Below are 19991 nucleotides of genomic sequence, written 5' to 3'. Positions count from 1 at the left end.
TAGATCTGGAATTTTGACTGGGATGCCTTTTTCCTCCTCTCCTCTCCCCTCCCCTCCCCTCCCCTCCTCTCCTCTCCTCCCCTCTCCTCCCCTTCCCTCCCCTCTCCTTTCCTTTGCCTTCTTCCTTTCTTCCTTCCTTCCTTTGTTTATTTCTGTTATTGTTATTACTTTTTTTTTTTTTTGCCAAGGACTTAGGGCAACATTGGGGAAATGTTCTATCATCTTCCTTCTGCTTTTCCTCTTCACATTCTTTCTTCCTTCTGGAGAGTAAACAAGAGCCATTTCATTTCAGGGGTGACCTGGGCAGATTTTGGAAAGCATAGATGCATTGCAGAATCACCTATGTTTTCATCAAGTAAGCCCTGCAATAATCATCTCTAAGTAGTTGCAATCATCACGTAAAAGGGCGCCTTCATGAAACGTATTTTATTTCTCGTCTCTGTGAGTCAAACTAACATGTTACTGGTTGTTCCTGCGGTCCTGGATAAAATTCATCAGTAATTCTCTCCAAGAATCACTCAGGCTATGTTCGTTGATTTTATATTTATATTCATTTAATAAAATTAGTTGCTCTATAGGTCTTAACCTAGGAATTCTTTCATTGTTGCTGTGGAAACCAGAATTAAAAATTGTGGGCCAAGAAAGAAAAATAGCTGCAGCTGAACATCGTAAAATACACGAGAAGTGGTTTTTTAACTATTGAATTTTAAAAAATCATGATACCTGGAACCAAGCTGAGACTATCGAACTAATCATATGACTGAAATCGTGAATAATTTTTCTCAAAAACACTTTAGAAAACAAATCGCTGTCTTAAAAATATTATTCTCACAGGACTTCCCTGGTGGTCCAGTGGTAAAGAACCTGCCTTGCACTGCAGGGGACGCGGGTTCGATCCCTGGTCAGGGAACTAAGATCCCCCAGGCTGCAGGGCAGCTAAGCCCGCGTGCCACAACTACTGAGCTCGCACGCTGCAAACTACAGAGCCCGCGCGCCACAACTAGAGAGAGAAAACCCCCGCACCCCAACCAGAGAGAAGCCTGTACGCTGCGACGAAAGATCCCGCATGCTGCAACTAAGGCCCGATGCAGCCAAAAATAAATAATAATTAAATCTTTTAAAAAATACTATTTTCACCTGTAGCCACATTGGCACAGCTGCCAGGATAGCAGTGCTGCAAAATGAGCCCCAGGTGGGGTCTTGGACCCCCTGCCACCAGCTAATCCCTTTAAGTAGGAGCAGGAACTGGATGGCCCTGGCTGGGACGCTGTGGGTTGAGATGGTGTCCCTGGGAAAGGAGAGAAGAATGGGAGGAGGTCCCCACTGCGCCAGGCTGGGGGCGGTGGGCAGCCTGTTCTTTTTCTCAGAGGGGCGGACAGGGTGTCCTGGGATGCGGTGAGGGGAGAGGAGGCCCAGGGCCGCTGAGCACCAGCTGCGATCCCGGGGGGCAGTTATTTAGCCCCGGGTCCTGTGAGTGCGGCCACTGGCATTAGCTGTCAGCTAGTGGTGTTTGTTTGTTTGTTTGTTTTTTAAAATTTTTATTAGAGTATAGTTGCTTGACAGTGTTGTGTTAGTTTCTGCTGTACAGCAAAGTGAATCAGCTATACATATACATGTAGCCCCTCTTTTTTGGATTTCCTTCCAAGTGATGTTTTTTAAAGTGCTTTTTTTCGGTTTGTTTCATGTCTGCGGTTTTGGTCTTCTGTCACATCTCTGGTCATGAGAGTCCACGGGGACAGCAGAGTCAGGGTCCCATTGTGCTACTGAGAACAAAATGGGCTCAGAGAGGTTAAGAGATGGCCGGCCCACCTCCTCAGCCTTGATCGAAGGACTCAGGCTGTCTTGCTTGCCTTTGGGCGGGGATTCACACTTCCCCATCCCCCAGGTCTTTAACCGAATCCTGCTCCTTTGCATAAATTGTCTAGAGCGGGTAACTCTGCCCTATGATGTCAGGTCTGCCCAATTAAAATCTGCCCTATTAATTTTTTAAAATTTATTTAACAGATTTATTGAGGGTGCCCTATTAATTTTTGATACCATTTTTGTCCAAAAGAAGAAAAAACCTGTGCTTCTGTGAAATCTGATTTTCAAGTAATTCATTTATGTCTATTTGGAAATTACGTAAGTTGCTCAATTATCAGCCCTAAAACGGCAAGACTTACGGACATAACATGTCTTGACTCAAGCTGACCTGTTTTACGTGGGGATATATATATATATATATATATATATATATATATATATATATATATATATATATCCAGTATATATATGTATATGCAGTAAGACTGTTCTAGGTGCCCCTGACCAAGGAGAAGCCATCATTTTGCCAAAGAGTAATGTCAGAGCATCAGTAATATTGCACTTTTTTTAAAAAAAAATGCATTTATTTTTGGCTGCGTTGGGTCTTCGTTGCTGCGCGCGGGCTTTCTCTAGTTGCGGCGAGCAGGGGCTACTCCTCGTTGCGGTGCGCGGGCTTCTCACTGCGGTGGCTTCTCTTGTTGCGGAGCATGGGCTCTCAGTGCGTGGGCTTCAGTAGTTGTGACTCGCGGGCTCTAGAGCGCAGGCTCAGTAGTTGTGGCGCACGGGCTTAGTTGCTCCACGGCATGTGAGTTCTTCCCGGATCAGGGCTCGAACCCGTGTCCCCTGCATTGGCAGGCGGATTCTTAACCACTGAGCCACCAGGGAAGCCCGCACATGTGTTGTTAATAGTTTGGTGAAAGCTGCTGTGAAGCCAGAGAAAGGAACCTGCTGCAAAGGTACCTTCTCAGTAGTAAGATGCTCTACGTGCAGCCCCATCCCGAAGGCTCGTTCTCCGTGACCACGGTGGCGCCCGTGGTGCGTGGGGATGGATCTCTGTGATATCTCTCAGCAGGTTCAAGCGTGGACGCACGCTTTTTCTTTTCTGCTCTTGCACAGAAGGACCCACTGGGACAAACATGAGGAGCGCAGCCAAGCCCTGGAGTCCAGCCACCAGAGTCGGAAGCCATGGGGTGGACCGCGCGCGCCCCCTCCCCGCCCCCTCTCCCGGCATGAAGAGCTCCAAGTCGTCCACCTCGCTGGCATTTGAGTCCCGACTCAGCAAGGTATGGACGGGACATGCAGGGCAGGGCTGCTGGGCGCCCCGTGACAGTGAGCAAGGCCCCAGGAGCCCCGGCATAGCTTGACCTAAAGGCGCAGAGCAAAGGGGATGCAGTCGGAGTGCCCTGGGGTGGAGAGGGGAAATGTGCAGGTTAACAGGGTGGCTGGGATCCCCTGCCCTGGCCCATGTGGACTCTCCAGCCAGAGTTTGCCCCCAACGCCCACTAGACGGGCTCAGCGTCACCAGGATCCTGATAATCCAGGTGTCAGCTCCCCACCTGCCTGCAGCTGGGCTCCCTCCTCTCCGTGTTCCTTTCCCCTGGCCCGGGCAGCCCCTGGGGGCTCCACTGCTGGCTCCTTCTCACCCCCCAGGGGTTCCTAATGTCAGGTGGGCCGGGGTGCCTCCTTCCTCACCCTGAGATGAAACTCAGAGACCGTGTCACCTACCTACACACACACTTTGGAGAAGTCAGTGTAGTATCCTAACTATAAAAGCCAAACAAAAGGAACATCGCTTACAGGTAAATAATCCGCATTTCTACCCACGTCTGCCTGCACGTGACTCTGCTGAAGGACCCCCATGCTCCTTGGAGCCCTGTGGACGTGGCAGCTCCGGGCAGACGGATTCAGGGTTGTCGTGCTGACGTCTCAGATACCAGGAAGGCTGTGGGGGGGGCGGGCGCGTGACGTGTTGATTTGAATGCTGAGCACTCTTGGTGAAGTTCTGAACCCAAGTGCAGTCTCCCCATGTTACTCTTAGAAAGTTGAGTGTATCTTAAAGTTGTGCAAGAAATACACTGTTTTTACATGTAAAACAAAGGGACGCTGTTGGCTCGGGTAACAATAAGAAGGTGCTCCGCCGCTGAGTGTCTGTGGAATCCGTGAGACGTGTGGGATGCAGGGCAATTCTTTGTGCAAGATTGTCACGTTCACGGTCTCCATCCTCCCGTCCCTTAGGTGTCCGTAGCACCTCCAATTGCAGTGGCACCTAAAGATGCCCCCACAGATTTCCGACACACTCCCTGAGGGACAGCACCGTCCCTGGTGAGGACACTTGTTCTGGGCGACAGCTTCTGCTCTCATGAATTTTAACACCGTGTGTGGATGACCCACGAATTTGCATCTCCAGCCAGCACTCCTCCAACTGCCTTTGTGACACCACCTCTTGGATGTCTACAAGGCACCTTGAAGGTGACCTATTCAAAACTGAATCTGTTCTTCCTCCTCTTCATCTCTCTCCTGCCCCCCCAAACCTGCCATCCCTGGTGACTCTTCCCATTTGAGTAAACAGAAACTCTGTCTTTTAGTCGCTCAGGCCTGAGCCCGTGGCCTCATCCTTGGACCCTCCTTTTCTCACATCCCATGGTCCGTCGGCAAAATGCCATCTACCTTAAAAATAGATGTCAACTCCCACCACCTCCCACCGCCTCCTGGAGACCACCGGGGACATGCTGCCACCTTCCTGCTTTTGACTTGAGGCCTGTGCTCCGTTCTCAGCGGAAGCTGAGTGGTCCTTTCTACACAAGTCATGTCACTTCTCTGCTTAATACGCTCCCGGCTCTCCCCACCGACTCAGAGGGGAGCAAAGTCCAACCCCTACCACCACCCAGGCTGCCCGGGCTCCGGACACACGGCCTCCAGGTGCCCTGGCGCCGTCCCTCGTGCGAGCCAGGTGTGGTAGCCGCCCCTCAGCCTGGGGCGTCCCTCCCTCCACCCCTGCACTCTGCCGCTTCTCCTCCCCTAAGTCTGTGCTCAAGGTCACCTTGTCAGGTGCGCCCCTGACCAGTCTGTGTAAAGTGTGGCCTCGGCCCGTCCTCCTCGCCCTGCCTCGTTTTCCTTCTCAGCTCTTAGGACCCTCACACCCACCTGCGTGGTTACTCTCGTCTCCCCGTGGCTAGACTGGAAGCCCCACGAGGGCCGGGACCATCTGCTCTTTCGTTTGTCACAAGCTGTGCCCTTCACGCTTAGGAGAGCACCTGCTACCTGGCAGCGCTCGGCGTGGCTTGAATGCCCGAGCACACCTGTTCTCCCGGGGGTGATGGATGTGGGAATAGGAGGAGCTCGCTCGGAGAGGGGGTCGGGACCCCGGGCCGCACTGGGACCCCCAGCTCTGCCCCTTTCTAGCTGTGAAACGTCAGGCAAGCTATGTAGCTGCCCTGAGCTCCGAGGTGGGATGAGCACCGTATTTGCCACAAGGAGTAAATGTGGATAAAGTGTCCTACGTATAATTTTGATTATTATTCCATTATCCCAGACTTGACTGTTATTTCCATGATTTTAATTTTTATTATCTTTGACCTAGAGCACATTTGGGAGACATCTCTAATATGGATTTTAAACGAATACATACATTTCCCCCCAGAACAGACCGTTAGAGCTTCTGGAATACATTAAAATATTTTAGAAGCAGTGTTTCAAAAAAGGTCTGAAGCTTGTGTGTTTCCTGAAGACAATGAAACAGTGGCCGCTCCGCCTTTGATCGGTGTGTGTTTTGGAAACTTGTTCCACGGGGAAAATGTCGGGGGAAAAGCAAATACTCCTGTGGAGACTCTCAGCTCTCGTCCTGGTCCTTGGGATCCCCAGGCCCGATCCTGTAGAAGAGGATGACGGGGCCTGGGGGAGGGAGTAGCAGAGAGCCATACCCCCCTGTACCTGCCTGGCTCTGACCCTCTCTGCTGTGCGCCTCAGTGGACAGAGGAAGAGGACAAAAAACCCAGAGAACAGAAGAGAAAGAGGCAACAGCAATGGACAGAAGAGCAAGCAGATTTCCCCCTGAGTATTTACTACGGAAATCTGTGAGCGTTCAGAGAAGTTGAATTACACAGTGAACACAGCGTCCCACCACCTGGATGCCACAGTTAACGTCTTACTACGACTGCTTTGTAGGAGATGGACACATATGGGATGGACAGATGTGTTTTCACTGGCCCCAAATAGGAAAACTAAAACAAATGCACCAAAAGTAGGACGAAATACCCTACTGCAGATGCTGGCCTGAGCTGAAGGAGCCCTGGGGGAGCAGGTGGGGGAACAGGAGCCTGGATGGGACGGGGTGGGGTGGGGGGCTACCGTGAGTCTTCCTTGTGTCTCTTCTGAGCACAGCACAGGGAGGCAAGTACCCGGACTGCTCTGATGCAGACAGGCTGCGTCACGCCGGCCACTTACACGGCCCAAGTCTATTAGTCAGGACTCTCCTGGTCGCAAATGACAAAACATTGGCTTGAGCGGTAAAGAAATATATGGAACAGATCTGAGGTTCCCGGGTCACTGTGTGCAGGCCAAAGGTGCAAGACCGGAGCACAGAGAGGCCAGGACCACAGACTGGGGTGTCCCAGGACTTCGTGTCACCTGTCTCTGCTTCTCTGTCGCCTGCACGTGGTATGAAGCACGGCTGCCAGCCGGCCCAAGCCTCCTGCATCCCTTGGAAGGCCCAGCTGCTTCTTTGCTTTTGGCTGGTTAAAAACAAAAGCAAGAGAAAAATTGGCTAGGCACGAGTCATGTATTGATCCTGCCCAGTCTCCTGTGGCCAGGGTTCAGGGTGCCTGGAAAGCAGAGTCTTAAGGTTTATGTTCTCTGTGAGTCTTGGGGACCCGGTCAGTCGTGTCATTGTCTTTCGGGAGTGAATGCTCCACACCTGTGCCGTCCGATAGAGGAGCCACCAGCCCCGTGTGGCGATGAGCCCTTGACACGTGCTGTGAGTGCAAAATACACACCAGAGCGGTCGCCTCGCCATCTTCATGTCTCCTTGACGTCCTCAGAGACGCTGGCTTCCCCACCTCCCGCCTCTGCTAAGGCCTGCCTCGGATACCCGTCCCGGGAAGGGAATAAAGGATCCGCCCCGAGACGGCGGGACCAACTGCAGCTTCCTGTGGCCGCAAGAAGGCATAGCTAAGACATTCTCTAGGAATCTTCTCTACTCTCCCTTCTAACTTGCTGCACCAAATCTGTCAGGCCCTAAGGAGAAACAAGCAAGACAGAAAAGAGTCAGAAGAACCTATACTTCTTCCTCCATGAAGCAGATTATCCTTAAAGAAAAACAAAACCGTGTGGCTGACAGGGTCTTGGTGCTCCGGCCGGGTGTCAGGCATGTGCCTCTGAGGTCGGAGAGCCGAGTTCAGGACATTGGACCACCAGAGACCTCCTGGCCCCACGTGATATCAAACGGCGAAAGCTCTCCCAGAGATCTCCATCTCAACGCTAAGACCCAGCTCCACTCAACGACCAGCAAGCTACAGTGCTGGACACCCTATGCCAAACAACTAGCAAGACAGAAACACAACCCCGCCCATCAGCAGAGAGGCTGCTGAAAATCATACTAAGTTCACAGACACCCCAAAACACACCACTGGACTCGGTCCTGCCCACCAGAAAGACAAGATCCAGCCTCGTCTACCAGAACACAGACACCAGTCCCCTCCACCAGGAAGCCCACACAACCCACTGAACCAACCTTACCCACTGGGGGCAGACACCAAAAACAATGAGAACTACGAACCTGCAGCCTGTGAAAAGGAGACCCCAAACACAGTAAGTTAAGCAAAAGGAGAAGACAGAGAAATACACAGCAGATGAAGGAGCAAGGTAAAAACCCACCAGACCAAACAAACGAAGAGGAAATAGGCAGTCTACCTGAAAAAGAATTCAGAGTAATGATAGTAAAGAGGATCCAAAATCTTGGAAATAGAATGGAGAAAATACAAGAAACGTTTAACAAGGACCTAGAAGAGCTAAAGAGCAAACAGTGATGAACAGCACAGTAAGTGGAATTAAAAATTCTCTAGAAGGAATCAATAGCGGAATAACTGAGGCAGAAGAACAGATAAGTGACCTGGAAGATAAAATAGTGGAAATAACTACTGCAGAGCAGAATAAAGAAAAAAGAATGAAAAGAATTGAGGACAGTCTCAGAGACCTCTGGGACAACATTAAACGCACCAACATTCGAATTATAGGGGTCCCAGAAGAAGAAGAGAAAAAGAAAGGGACTGAGAAAATATTTGAAGAGATTATAGTTGAAAACTTCCCTAATAGGGGAAAGGAAGTAGTCAATCAAGTCCAGGAAGCGCAGAGAATCCCATACAGGATAAATCCAAGGAGAAACACGCCAAGACACATATTAATCAATCAAACTATCAAAAATTAAATACAAAGAAAAAATATTAAAAGCAGCAAGGGAAAAGCAACAAGTAACATACAAGGGAACCCCCATAAAGTTAACAGTTGATCTTTCAGCAGAAACTCTGCAAGCCAGAATGGAGTGGCAGGACATATTTAAAGTGATGAAAGGGAAAAACCTACAACCAAGATTGCTCTACCCAGCAAGGATCTCATTCAGATTCAGTGGAGAAATTAAAACCTTTATAGACAAGCAAAAGCTAAGAGAATTCAGCACCACCAAACCAGCTTTACAACAAATGCTAAAGGAACTTCTCTAGGCAGGAAACACAAGAGAAGGAAAAGACCTACAATAACAAACCCAAAACAATTAAGAAAATGGTAATAGGAACATACATATCAATAACTACCTTAAATGTAAGTGGATTAAATGCTCCAACCAAAAGACATAGACTGGCTAAATGGGTACAAAAACAAGACCCGTATATATGTTGTCTACAAGAGACCCACTTCAGACCTAGGGACGCATACAGACTGAAAGTGAGGGGATGGGAAAAGATAGTCCATGCAAATGGAAATCAAAAGAAAGCTGGAGTAGCAATTCTCATATCAGACAAAATAGACTTTAAAATAAAGACTATTACAAGAGACAAAGACACTACATAATGATCAAGGAATCAATCCAAGAAGAAGATATAACAATTGTAAATATTTATGCACCCAACGTAGGAGCACCTCAATACATAAGGCAAATGCTAACAGCCATAAAAGGGAAGATTGACAGTAACACAATAATAGTAGGGGACTTTAACACCCCACTTTCACCAATGGACAGATCAGATCATCCAAAATGAAAATAAACAAGGAAACACAAGCTTTAAATGATACATTAAACAGGATGGACTTAATTTGATATTTATAGGACATTCCATCCAAAAACAACAGGATACACTTTCTTCTCAAGTGCTCATGGAACATTCTCCAGGATAGATCATATCTTGGGTAACAAATCAAGCCTTGGTAAATTTAAGAAAATTGAAATCGTATCAAGTATCTTTTCCGACCACAACGCTATGAGACTAGATATCAATTACAGGAAAAAAAATCTGTAAAAAATACAAACACATGGAGGCTAAACTACTAAATAACCAGGACATTACTGAAGAAATCAAAGAGGAAATCAAAAAATACCTAGAAACAAATGACAATGAAAACACGACGACCCAAAACCTATGGGATGAACAAAAAGCAGTTCTAAGAGGCAAGTTTATAGCAATACAATCCTACCTCAGGAAACAAGAAACATCTCAAATAAACAACCTAACCTTACACCTAAAGCAATTAGAGAGAGAAGAACAAAAAAAAACCCAAAAGTTAGCAGAAGGAAAGAAATCATAAAGATCAGATCAGAAGTAAATGAAAAAGAAATGAAGGAAACGATAGCAAAGATCAATGAAACTAAAAGCTGGTTCTTTGAGAAGATAAACAAAATTGATAAACCATTAGCCAGACTCATCAAGAAAAAAAGGGAGAAGACTCAAATCAACAGAATTAGAAATGTAAAAGGAGAAGTAACAACTGACTCTGCAGAAATACAAAGGATCATGAGAGATTACTACAAGCAACTATATGCCAATAAAATGGACAACCTGGAAGGAATGGACAAATTCTTAGAAAAGCACAACCTTCGGAGACTGAACCAGGAAGCAATAGAAAATATAAACAGACCAATCACAAGCACTGAAATTGAAACTGTGATTAAAAATCTTCCAACAAACAAAAGCCCAGGACCAGATGGCTTCACAGGTGAATTCTATCAAACAATTAGAGAAGAGCTAACACCTATCCTTCTCAAACTCTTCCAAAATACAGCAGACAGAGGAACACTCCCAAACTCATTCTACAAGGCCACCATCACCCTGATACCAAAACCAGACAGTCACAAAAAAAGAAAACTACAGGCCAGTAACACTGATAAACATAGATGCAAAAATCCTCAACAGAATACTAGCAAACAGAATCCAACAGCACATTAAAAGGATCATACACCATGATCAAGTGGGATTTATCCCAGGAATGCAAGGATTCTTCAATATATGCAAATCAATCAGTGTGATACAGCGTATTACAGATTGAAGGATAAAAACCATATGATCATCTCAATAGATGCAGAAAAAGCTTTCGACAAAATTCAACACCAATTTATGATAAAAACCCTCCAGAAAGTAGGCATAGAGGGAACCTACCTCAACATAATAAAGGCCATATATGACCAACCCACAGCCAACATCGTTCTCAATGGTGAAAAACTGAAAGCATTTCCACTAAGATCAGGAACAAGACAAGGTTGCCCACTCTCACCACTGTTATTCAACATAGCTTTGGAAGTTTTAGCCACAGCAATCAGAGAAGAAAAAGAAATAAAAGGAATCCAAATCGGAAAAGAAGAAGTAAAACCATCACTGTTTGCACATGACATGATACTATTCATAGAGAATCCTAAAAATGCTACCAGAAAACTACTAGAGCTAATCAATGAATTTGGTAAAGTAGCAGAATACAAAATTAATGCAAAGAAATCTCTTGCATTCCTATACACTAATGATGAAAAATCTGACAGAGTAATTAAGGAAACACTCCCATTTACCACTGCAACAAAAAGAATAAAATACCTAGGAATAAACCTACCCAAGGAGACAAAAGACCTGTATGCAGAAAACTATAAGACACCGATGAAAGAAATTAAAGATGATAAAACAGATGGAAAGATATAGATATACCACATTCTTGGATTGGAAGAACCAACATTGTGAAAATGACTATACTACCCAAAGCAATCTACAGATTCAATGCAATCCCTATCAAACTACCAATGGCATTTTTCACAGAACTAGAAAAGAAGATTTCACGATTTGCATGGAAACACAAAAGACCCCGAATAATCAAAGCAATCTTGAGAAAGAAAAACGGAGCTGGAGGAATAAGGCTCCCTGACTTCAGATTATACTATAAAGCTGCAGTAATCCAGACAGTATGGTACTGGCACAAAAACAGAAATATAGATCAATGGAACAGGATAGAAAGCCCAGAGATAAACCCACACACATATGGTCACCTTATCTTTGACAAAGGAGGCAAGAATATAGAGTGGAGAAAAGACAGCCTCTTCAATAAGTGGTGCTGAGAAACTGTACAGCTTCATGTAAAAATGAAATGAATGTAATGAAATTAGAACACTCCCTAACACCATACACAAAAATAAACTCAAAATGGATTAAAGACCTAACTGTAAGGCCAGACCCTGTCAAACTCTTAGAGGAAAACATAGGCAGAACACTCTATGACCTAAATCACAGCAGGATCCTTTTTGACCCACCTCCTAGAGAAATGGAAATAAAAACAAAAATAAACAAGTGGGACCTAATGAAACTTAAAAGCTTTTGCACAGCAAAGGAAACCATAAACAAGATGAAAAGACAACCCTCAGAATGGGAGAAAATATTTGCAAATGAATCAATGGACAAAGGATTAATCCCCGAAATATACAAGCAGCTCATGCAGCTCAATATCAAAAAAACAAACAACCCAATCCAAAAATGGGCGGAAGACCTAAATAGACATTTCTCCAGAGAAGATATACAGATTGCCAACAAATACATGAAAGGATGCTCAACATCACTAATCATTAGAGAAATGCAAATCAAAACTACAATGAGGTATCACCTCACGCCGGTCAGAATGGCCATCATCAAAAAATCTACAAACAATAAATGCTGGAGACGGTGTGGAGAAAAGGGAACCCTCTTGCACTGTTGGTGGGAATGTAAATTGATACAGCCACTATGGAGAACAGTATGGAGGTTCCTTAAAAAACTACAAATAGAACTACCATACGACCCAGCAATCCCACTACTGGGCATATACCCTGAGAAAACCATAATTCAGAAAGAGTCATGTACCACAATGTTCACTGCAGCTCTATTTACAACAGCCAGGACATGGAAGCAACCTAAGTGTCCATCGACAGATGAATGGATAAAGAAGATGTGGCACATATATACAATGGACTATTACTCAGCCATAAAAAGAAACGAAATTGAGTTATTTGTAGTGAGGTGGATGGACCTAGAGACTGTCATACAGAGTGAAGTAAGTCAGAAAGAGAAAAACAAATACTGTACGGTAACACATATATATGGAATCTTAAAAAAAAAAAAAAAAAGGTTCTGAAGAACCTAGGGGCAGGACAGGAATAAAGACGCAGATGTAGAGAATGGACTTGAGAACACGGGGATGGGGAAGGGTAAGCTGGGACAAAGTGAGAGAGTGGCATGGACATATATACACTACCAAATGTAAAATGGATAGCTAGTGGGAAGCAGCCGCATAGCACAGGGAGATCAGCTCGGTGCTTTGTGACCTCCTAGATGGGTGGGATAGGGAGGGTGGGAGGGAGACGCAAGTGGGAGGGGATATGGGGATATATGTATACGTAGAGCTGATTCACTTTGTTATACAGCGGCAACTAAGACAACATTGTAAAGCAATTATACCCCAATAAAGATGTTAAAAGAAAAAATAAATGAGTCACAGGGATGAAAAAAAAAATACAAACCAGATTTTGAAGAGTGACTACAAAAGAAGTAAAAGACCTTATTAATGTGTTTTACACTGATTGATAATATTTTGAATGTATTGGGTTCAGAAAATATATCGTTAAAATTAATTTTACCTGTTTCATTTTACGTTTCTTCATGTTCCTATTCGACCATGTAAACTTAGGTCTGTGGCTCTTATGATATTTCCATCGACAGTGCTGCTCTAAACCATTTGGTCCTCAAAGCGTGGTCCCCACACCGGCAGTATCAGCATCACCTGGGCGCTTGTCAGAAATGCAAATCCTCAGGCCCTGCCCCAGACCTAGGGATTCAGAAGCTTGGTGGTGTTGCCAGGGTTGCGGGCTGGGGTGCAGGCAGCCTTCTGCATTTTAACAGACCCTCCAAGGATTCTGATGGACTCTCAAGTTTGAGAACCACTGCTCCAACCATAACATGTTATCTACCTTTAAAGACCGGGTTGTGTTCTGTGTGACGATTTGAAAGCTTTGAATCTCCCCCGTCCCCACCCCATCTTTGTGGAATTGAAGGAATTTCCTAGTTACATTCACCTGTGAACTGTTCAAACGTTTTCCTTTTGTCAGCTTTCTGGTACAGGTGCTCAGCGGCTTGAACATCAATGGAAGCGTTAGTGAAAATACTTATCAAGCATGTCAAAGCAACACCGACACTTTCGTAGGGATCTTCTATAACAGACCAGAAATCTCAAGTGGTGCGGAGGCTGCATCTGATGGCTAGGAAACAAAGCCAAGAATGCAGCCACAAACAGAGGAAGAAAAAGACTTAGTAACTGAGACTCATAGCTTTCTGTGTCTGATGTTGCCTTCAAAAAATAGTGACGGTGTAAGAGAGGCTCCGGCTGTTTGCCTCGGAGGACTGGTAGGATGGGTTTGGGGTCTATAGGCCCTGCCCCCTGGGAGACCTTCTAAGCCGCGACTCCTTCTCCGATGGAATTCCCTGTGGAAGGTGCAGGAGAAATGAAGTGCTCCCTGTAAAAGCTTTGCTGCCACCCAAACGCGCCGTGCTGCGTGGTAGGGAGAGACGGCATGCCCCTGGCCTGGAACGTGTCTGACTTATCCTTTCACCTGGAAAGGATAGGCTCAGATCTTTTTATAATACAGAGTGGGACCCCAAAGTCCACGAAGAGGCAGAGTAAGTTGGGTGCGGCTGGTAAAATGGAACTCAGAAGTGGGCTTCAGGGCTAGCATGGTGTGTAGAAGCGACAGAACTTTCAGGAACAGCTGTCACGTGTGGAGCAGGTGCCCTGTGCCAAGGTGTTTTGTATATTTCATTTCCGCTTCTCACAATAGCCATGTGAAGTGTCTGCTATCCCTGGCTGTGCCTGGTACCTCATAAGCACGCACACCATGAATGTTTCCTGGACATTGTTATGAAAAGATGGAGAGTCTGAGGTCCAGGGAGGTTAGTGACTTGCTTTAAAAAGTTCTACTGTGCCCTCTGGAATCCCCGTTGCATTGCCTTAATCTTTTCCTAAAACAGTCCCTTCTCATTCTTGCTTTCCTTTAAAAACAAAAATAATAACGACGAGTTGTGTTGGTTATGATTACAGCCGGCATCTGTTAAAAGCGTGCTATTGTCAGACACTGATATTCTAAGCACGTCCTACGGCTAACTCATTTAAGCCTCAAAGCTACACTCTGAGGTAGGTACCATTGCTAGATCTGTTTTTTAGGTGAAGCAACCAAAACACAGAGAGGTACAGCGATTTGCCCTAGGTCACACAGCTAGTAAGAGGCAGAGCCAAGATTCCAACCCAGGATTCTAAGTTTGGACTTAGAGCCCATGCCCTTAGTCACCAACCTGGGCCGCCCATGTGATGTGGCTTTCCTGCAGCCCCATTTATTCACCCTCACCCCATGAGGTATGGCCAGAGTCTCTGACTCCTGTTGGTCTCTGGCCCAGCGGAAATGTTAAAGCCCTTGGAAACATGGTGCCGGGCCTAAATCCCGCTCTGCCTCACCCATACAGCCTTGAGTGAGTTAATCTCATGTTAGTTTTCTCATGTCCAACACGGCAGAGTTGTGGTTTGAATGACAAGAAACCTGTGGGTAAAGGACCTAGAAGGACCCACGCCGCCCCGTGTCATCAGCTCCCGTCCGTTTCCTGAATTCTGCCCCCGACCCTCCAAACAGCCTGGTCCTCCGTGTCTTCAAAGCAAGAATTCGACTTTGCCCTCCTTCCGCCTCCCCTAGGTGCCTCCGCTGGTCCTGCTCACAGAGGGCTCTCCCCAGCGCAGCCCCAGCCGGAGGGTTCCCCTGGCTGCAGGCACATGGGTGTCCCCGTTGTCAGCTCACCAAGTCTGAGTCCTTATCACTGCTGCAGACCTGGGGAATCTGGAGGGTCCTGCCCTCGTCCCCCTCTCCCCGGCTCCCTGTCCCCACCCTCTAGCACGTACCTGCGGCCTCCGGGATGCTTTGCTGCCTCATCTGCCGATAAAAGCCTGGTGGTCCTCCAGGCCTGCTCCAGGGCACCTGCTCCGGGAGGCCACCCGCCTCTCCCGTCTTGGTTTTCTGAGTCACTGCACAGGAACCAGCCCCTTTGTTGGACGTTAACTCAGAGCACAGGCCTGCCTGCTCTGCTTTGACACGCGTGCAGCCTGGCCCCGTGGACTAAGTACGCTGTGTGTATTGAGGATGGACGCCCAGCTTGCAGTAGGCCTTCCGGATCACAGTGTCCAGGACGGTGGGAGCAGCCCCAGGGGTCGTGGTGAGAGGGGAGGAGTCCCAGCCAGGGTCTCTGCTCCTGCCCCGCTCCCCCTTTCTCTCTCTCTCTTCCCCAGGGTATGTGCATAGGGCTGCTCTGGGCTCCCTGGGATGATGGTGCCCAGAAGGGATGCCCTCGGTTCTTTCCCCAGGACCCGACTCTCCCGGCCCACTTCTTCCTGGCTCTCACATCTGGATGGAAGGCAGTCAGATGAAATCAGATATGAAAGGCTGTTCAATGGCCGAAACGCCCTTGACCTTTAAACTATTAGCAGCAGCTGATATTTCAGATGGTCCCCATATCCCACAGGACACATTAGGGATGGGGGAAAAGGGGCAAAAGAGCAAAGGGTGGGGGAGAAGGGCGTTTTCTCAGGACCTCCCTGAATCACATTCTTTTGGTGTGAAATGTTGTTTCATCCAGACCCGAGATTATTAATCACAGCATTTCCATATTGTCTGTGGAATGAATGTAAGGTCTGCCTTAGGACTAATAGTCAAAATTCACCGTGTTTGAAACGGAGGTTAGATCAAGTCAGTCACTACAACGCTTGGCTTTTACCGCGGTGCCTTGGCAGTGCCGGTGTTTCTGATGCAAGGAGGGGTCACAGGCAGCCACTGCTGGTGGTAAGCGGATGGGGGTGGCGAGTGCAGCCTTAGTCTAGGATCATGACGGGGCTGGCACACCCTCCTATTTATAAGCCCAGAGCCTGGGGTATTGTTGTTGTCATATCGTTATAGTACTTGTGCTTTGAGCAAAAGCTTTACATTGATACAATATGCAATAAGCCTGACCAACAAATTCTTTAAGCCTAAATAAGTAAATAAAATCTAATATAACAGCTAGGATTTAGGAGGTGAGAAGGATCTTAGATGATTGAATCAAATTCTTCTATTTTTTAGGTGAGGAAACTGAGTCCCTATATAATAACTTGCCCAGGGCCCAGCAGCCAATCAGTCACCGATTTCTAATACATAACAATACCCCATGCTCTGGTTCCAGACTTTTGTTTGTAAGTATGAAGGTGCTGCCGTGGCTACCAGCCCAGTGAACCATCGTGGAAGGAGCACCAGGAAAGCTTTGAGACAGCAAAGATGGAAGTTTCTGGCTGAGTTCCCACAGTTGTAATGGTGATGATGGTGATGATGGTGATGGTGGTGCTGGTGATGGCTGCTATTTATTGTTCTTATTTGATGTTCTTAATTATGGTCAGAAACCTAGAGATGTGTGTATTATTTTCTCCCTTTTAGAATTGAGGAGCCCTCAGCACCTTCCCCCATCACACAGGTAGGAAGAGGCGGAGGCAGGGTCCGTCCCCAGCAGCCTCTCTTGGAGCCACAGGCACACACCTTAACCACTATGTGGGCTGCTTCCCATGGGTTTGCTGGGCACCTCATATGTGGAAATCCCACATCCCAAGTCCTCTTTTGCATTGCCGCCCCTGTGAACAAAAGCAGACCCTCAGCTACGGCATCTACGCACTGCTAAATCCCCACTGGAGACCCTCCAGCCCTGAGCCTGGGGCAGTGACCTCCCACCTGCCACCCCTGCCTTCTGTTGCCTCGCCCGCCATCTCACCAAGAACCAAGCTCTACGGGAAGGGGCCGGGGGCAAGCTGTACCCCTGAGACCATGCCACGGGGCGGGCGTGGATGGGGGCCAGGGTGGGATGGCTGGAGGCCGGCTCACTTCTGGCCCGGTGGAGGAACCTCTCATTTGGTGGATGCCCTGTCCTGGTTTGCAGACCCAGCCTTGGCTCTCTGGGCCTTTGCTGCAGAGTTTGATAATTCCGCGCTTCTTGGCGTCAGACTTACTGATTTTAGGAATGTCGGAGAACCAGACAGAGGAAAGCAGAACCAAGAGCATATCATCGGCAAAATTACGTTAAGAATTCCCTTCCGTGTTTCCTTTGAGGTGTTTTCAAAGTCTAAAATCAGAATTGATTTCCCTGTGGAGACCCAGGAAGCCCCTGGCACGCTTCTAGGCAGAGTGAACAATAGTTCTTTTCTGTTGAGGAAATGGTGCTGACATCCTGAGCTATTGTCGTTCAGTACTAAATACACGTTACCCTGATGACCTGGCGGATAATTTGAGAGGCTGGAGAGTTTGGGTGCAGGGACCCTTATTACTCTGAAATGGGGGGTAGGAAAACCATCATGGGGTCCGTGTAAGAAGGCAGTTGAGGTATTTCTGCATCAACCCTTGTCGTATTTCATCCCTTTTGTTAAGCTGTGGTGGCCTATGCTGTTGGCTGTTCAGTGTGGTTACATTTACATCCAGTAAACTGCAAGCGTGTGCACGCAGATTATCCTGTCAATGTTAACTGGTTGTTTTAAACATTAATCATTTGTTAAAGATCTCGACCAGGATTGCTTGGCTAGTATTTAGACTTTTACCACCTTTTTTAAAATGTAGACTGTGGGGAGTTAGTGTTTAAGGAGTAGAGTTTCAGTTTGGGAAGATGGAAAAGTTCTGGATGGTGTAATGTACTTAAGGCCACTGAACTGTACACTTGAAATGGTTAAAATGTTAAATTTTATGTTATGTATATTTTACCATGATCAAAAATAACAATGAGGGAAAACCCTAGACGAGCAACTGGCAGGGTGGTACCAGGGCTTTGCCCCTGGTTTAACCCATCCTCCAGTTTTCTTTCTTTTTTAGTGAGGCACAACATACTTACAAAACAGCATATAAAGTGCATTAATCTTAGTCTTAGCTGTGCAGCCCGTTGAATTTTTACGTGTGCTTATATCTGTGTCACTTATTTGTGGGTTTTCTCTTTCACCTTGAACGTAATTTACCTGGGTCAGACTGTGAGCTCATTTCGGGGCGGGCTCCCCCCCCTTGCACTTCAGTACCTTTCAACAAATATTTGTTCTGCACCTCCCATGCCAGGGAAGAAGGCAGAAAAGGAGCCGAGGGTCCCTAACGGCCTTCTTCTGGCTTCCAGAAAAGCCCCTCTGCTCCCTTCGGAGGCGGTGTGTGTTTGGGGGCACGGGAGTGCTTGGGGTGGGCACGCGTGGATGCTCAGATCTTTGTATCTCTTCCCCCTGCTTCCTCCAGACGTATGTGTTTGTGCTACTTTTTATAGTCTTTGCATTTCTTGTGCGTTGCCCTATCCTGACTTCTGTGTACCACACAGTTCTTTCTTCATCAGTTCCCAGCCTTTTAACTTTTTTCTTAAACAACCTCATTATTTGACGTGTGAATGATGGGTAGTAACCACCCGCAGCCTTATACTGATCTCTGAAACAGTGATGGAGGATCACACTGTGCCCTGGGAGGGCATCGCGGGTTTGTGTGCTTTGCGCTTTTCCCTCCGCGCCTTCCTGCTACTCAAGGTGCCATCGCTGCCCCTCAGCTGCTGGGCAGGTGGGCCTGCTCGGTGCTTTCCTGGGTTATAGCGCTTTAGCCCGAAAACGCGTCTCTTCACCCTCTCTCTCTCCGTCCACCTCTCTCTCAGCTCAAGCGGGCCAGCAGTGAGGACACACTCAACAAGCCAGGAGGTGCCGCCGCTTCTGGGGCAGCTCGGCTGAAAAAGACGTCCACGTCCGGGGCCGTCTCCGAACTCGCGGAGAGCCGCCTGAGGGGCCCCCCAGGTAGGAGGGCCCGAGGGGGGCGGGCAGGTGGGAGGGACTCAGGGAGGAGGGGCTCAGGCGGGTGCGACCCAGGTGGGAGGGACCCAGGTCGAAGGGACCCAGGCAGGAGGGAGCCAGGTCAGAGGGACCCAGGCGGGCCTTTTCTTGTGCATTTGAAAGCACCTCGGGCATTCACGCCTCCTTCCCCATCAGATACGTACCGAGCACTTACTCTGAGTGAGGACTGGTTCAGGCGACAACTTCCCACAACAGGAGATGGGAGGATCCACCAAAGGAAACAGAGAGGCGGTGGGGAGCCCTGTGCTTCCCCCGGTCCCTCTGGTTGTCCATCACCTAGCACGTGTTGCGTCCCTGGAGATCCAGGCTGGGTGGTGCAGGACCTGGGGCTGTCTTGGTGTCTGCGTGGTGCTCCGCGTGTCAGATGAGCGAGTCAGTGCGTAGGTCCCTGGCACAGGCAGGGGCACAGCATCCGTCCTGGGCCCTGTGGAAGCCGGGAAGATCCTCTCGGAAGGCTGCTCAGAGTCGTTTAGATACCAGTGGCCTCCAGAACCCCTGGGCTTTCTCAGTGTTACTAGTTCTTCTTGAGAAACCGAAAAGGTTTTTTGGGTTTTTTTTAAGTTTTAAAAATATTGATTTATTAATTCATTGAAAAATAACAGAAATAAAAATATACCCATTACATGTTAACATAGTTACCATATCTTTATGAAAAAATTTCAAAAACAAAAAATAATATCGAGAAAAATGGCATTTTATATCTTTGCATATCTTTTTTTTTTTTTAGAATTTTATTTTTTTATACAGCACGTTCTTATTATCTATTTTGTACATATTAGTGTATATATGTCAATCCC

General features: G+C 47.3%; 1 protein-coding gene across 6 annotated transcripts in view; it reads left to right on the top strand.

Moving 5' to 3' along the window:
• Window positions 1-2919: 2919 nt before the first annotated feature.
• Window positions 2920-19991, top strand: part of SPECC1 (sperm antigen with calponin homology and coiled-coil domains 1) — a 176773-nt gene continuing 159701 nt past the window's right edge. For 4 of the 6 annotated variants that reach the window (XM_068531502.1, XM_068531505.1, XM_068531504.1 and 1 more), the window contains exons 1-2: window positions 2920-3086; window positions 19002-19137. In XM_068531502.1, the coding sequence (XP_068387603.1) occupies window positions 2940-3086; window positions 19002-19137 (283 nt within the window). In that variant the 5' untranslated portion in view covers window positions 2920-2939. The remainder of the gene's footprint in view (window positions 3087-19001; window positions 19138-19991) is intronic. The other 2 variants (XM_068531503.1, XM_068531507.1) reach the window with 1 other exon arrangement.

The sequence above is a fragment of the Eschrichtius robustus genome, chromosome 20 (genome assembly GCF_028021215.1).
Source record: "Eschrichtius robustus isolate mEscRob2 chromosome 20, mEscRob2.pri, whole genome shotgun sequence".
In the NCBI taxonomy this organism is placed as follows: Eukaryota; Metazoa; Chordata; class Mammalia; order Artiodactyla; family Eschrichtiidae; genus Eschrichtius; species Eschrichtius robustus.
This window is presented reverse-complemented; position numbering and strand designations above follow the sequence as displayed.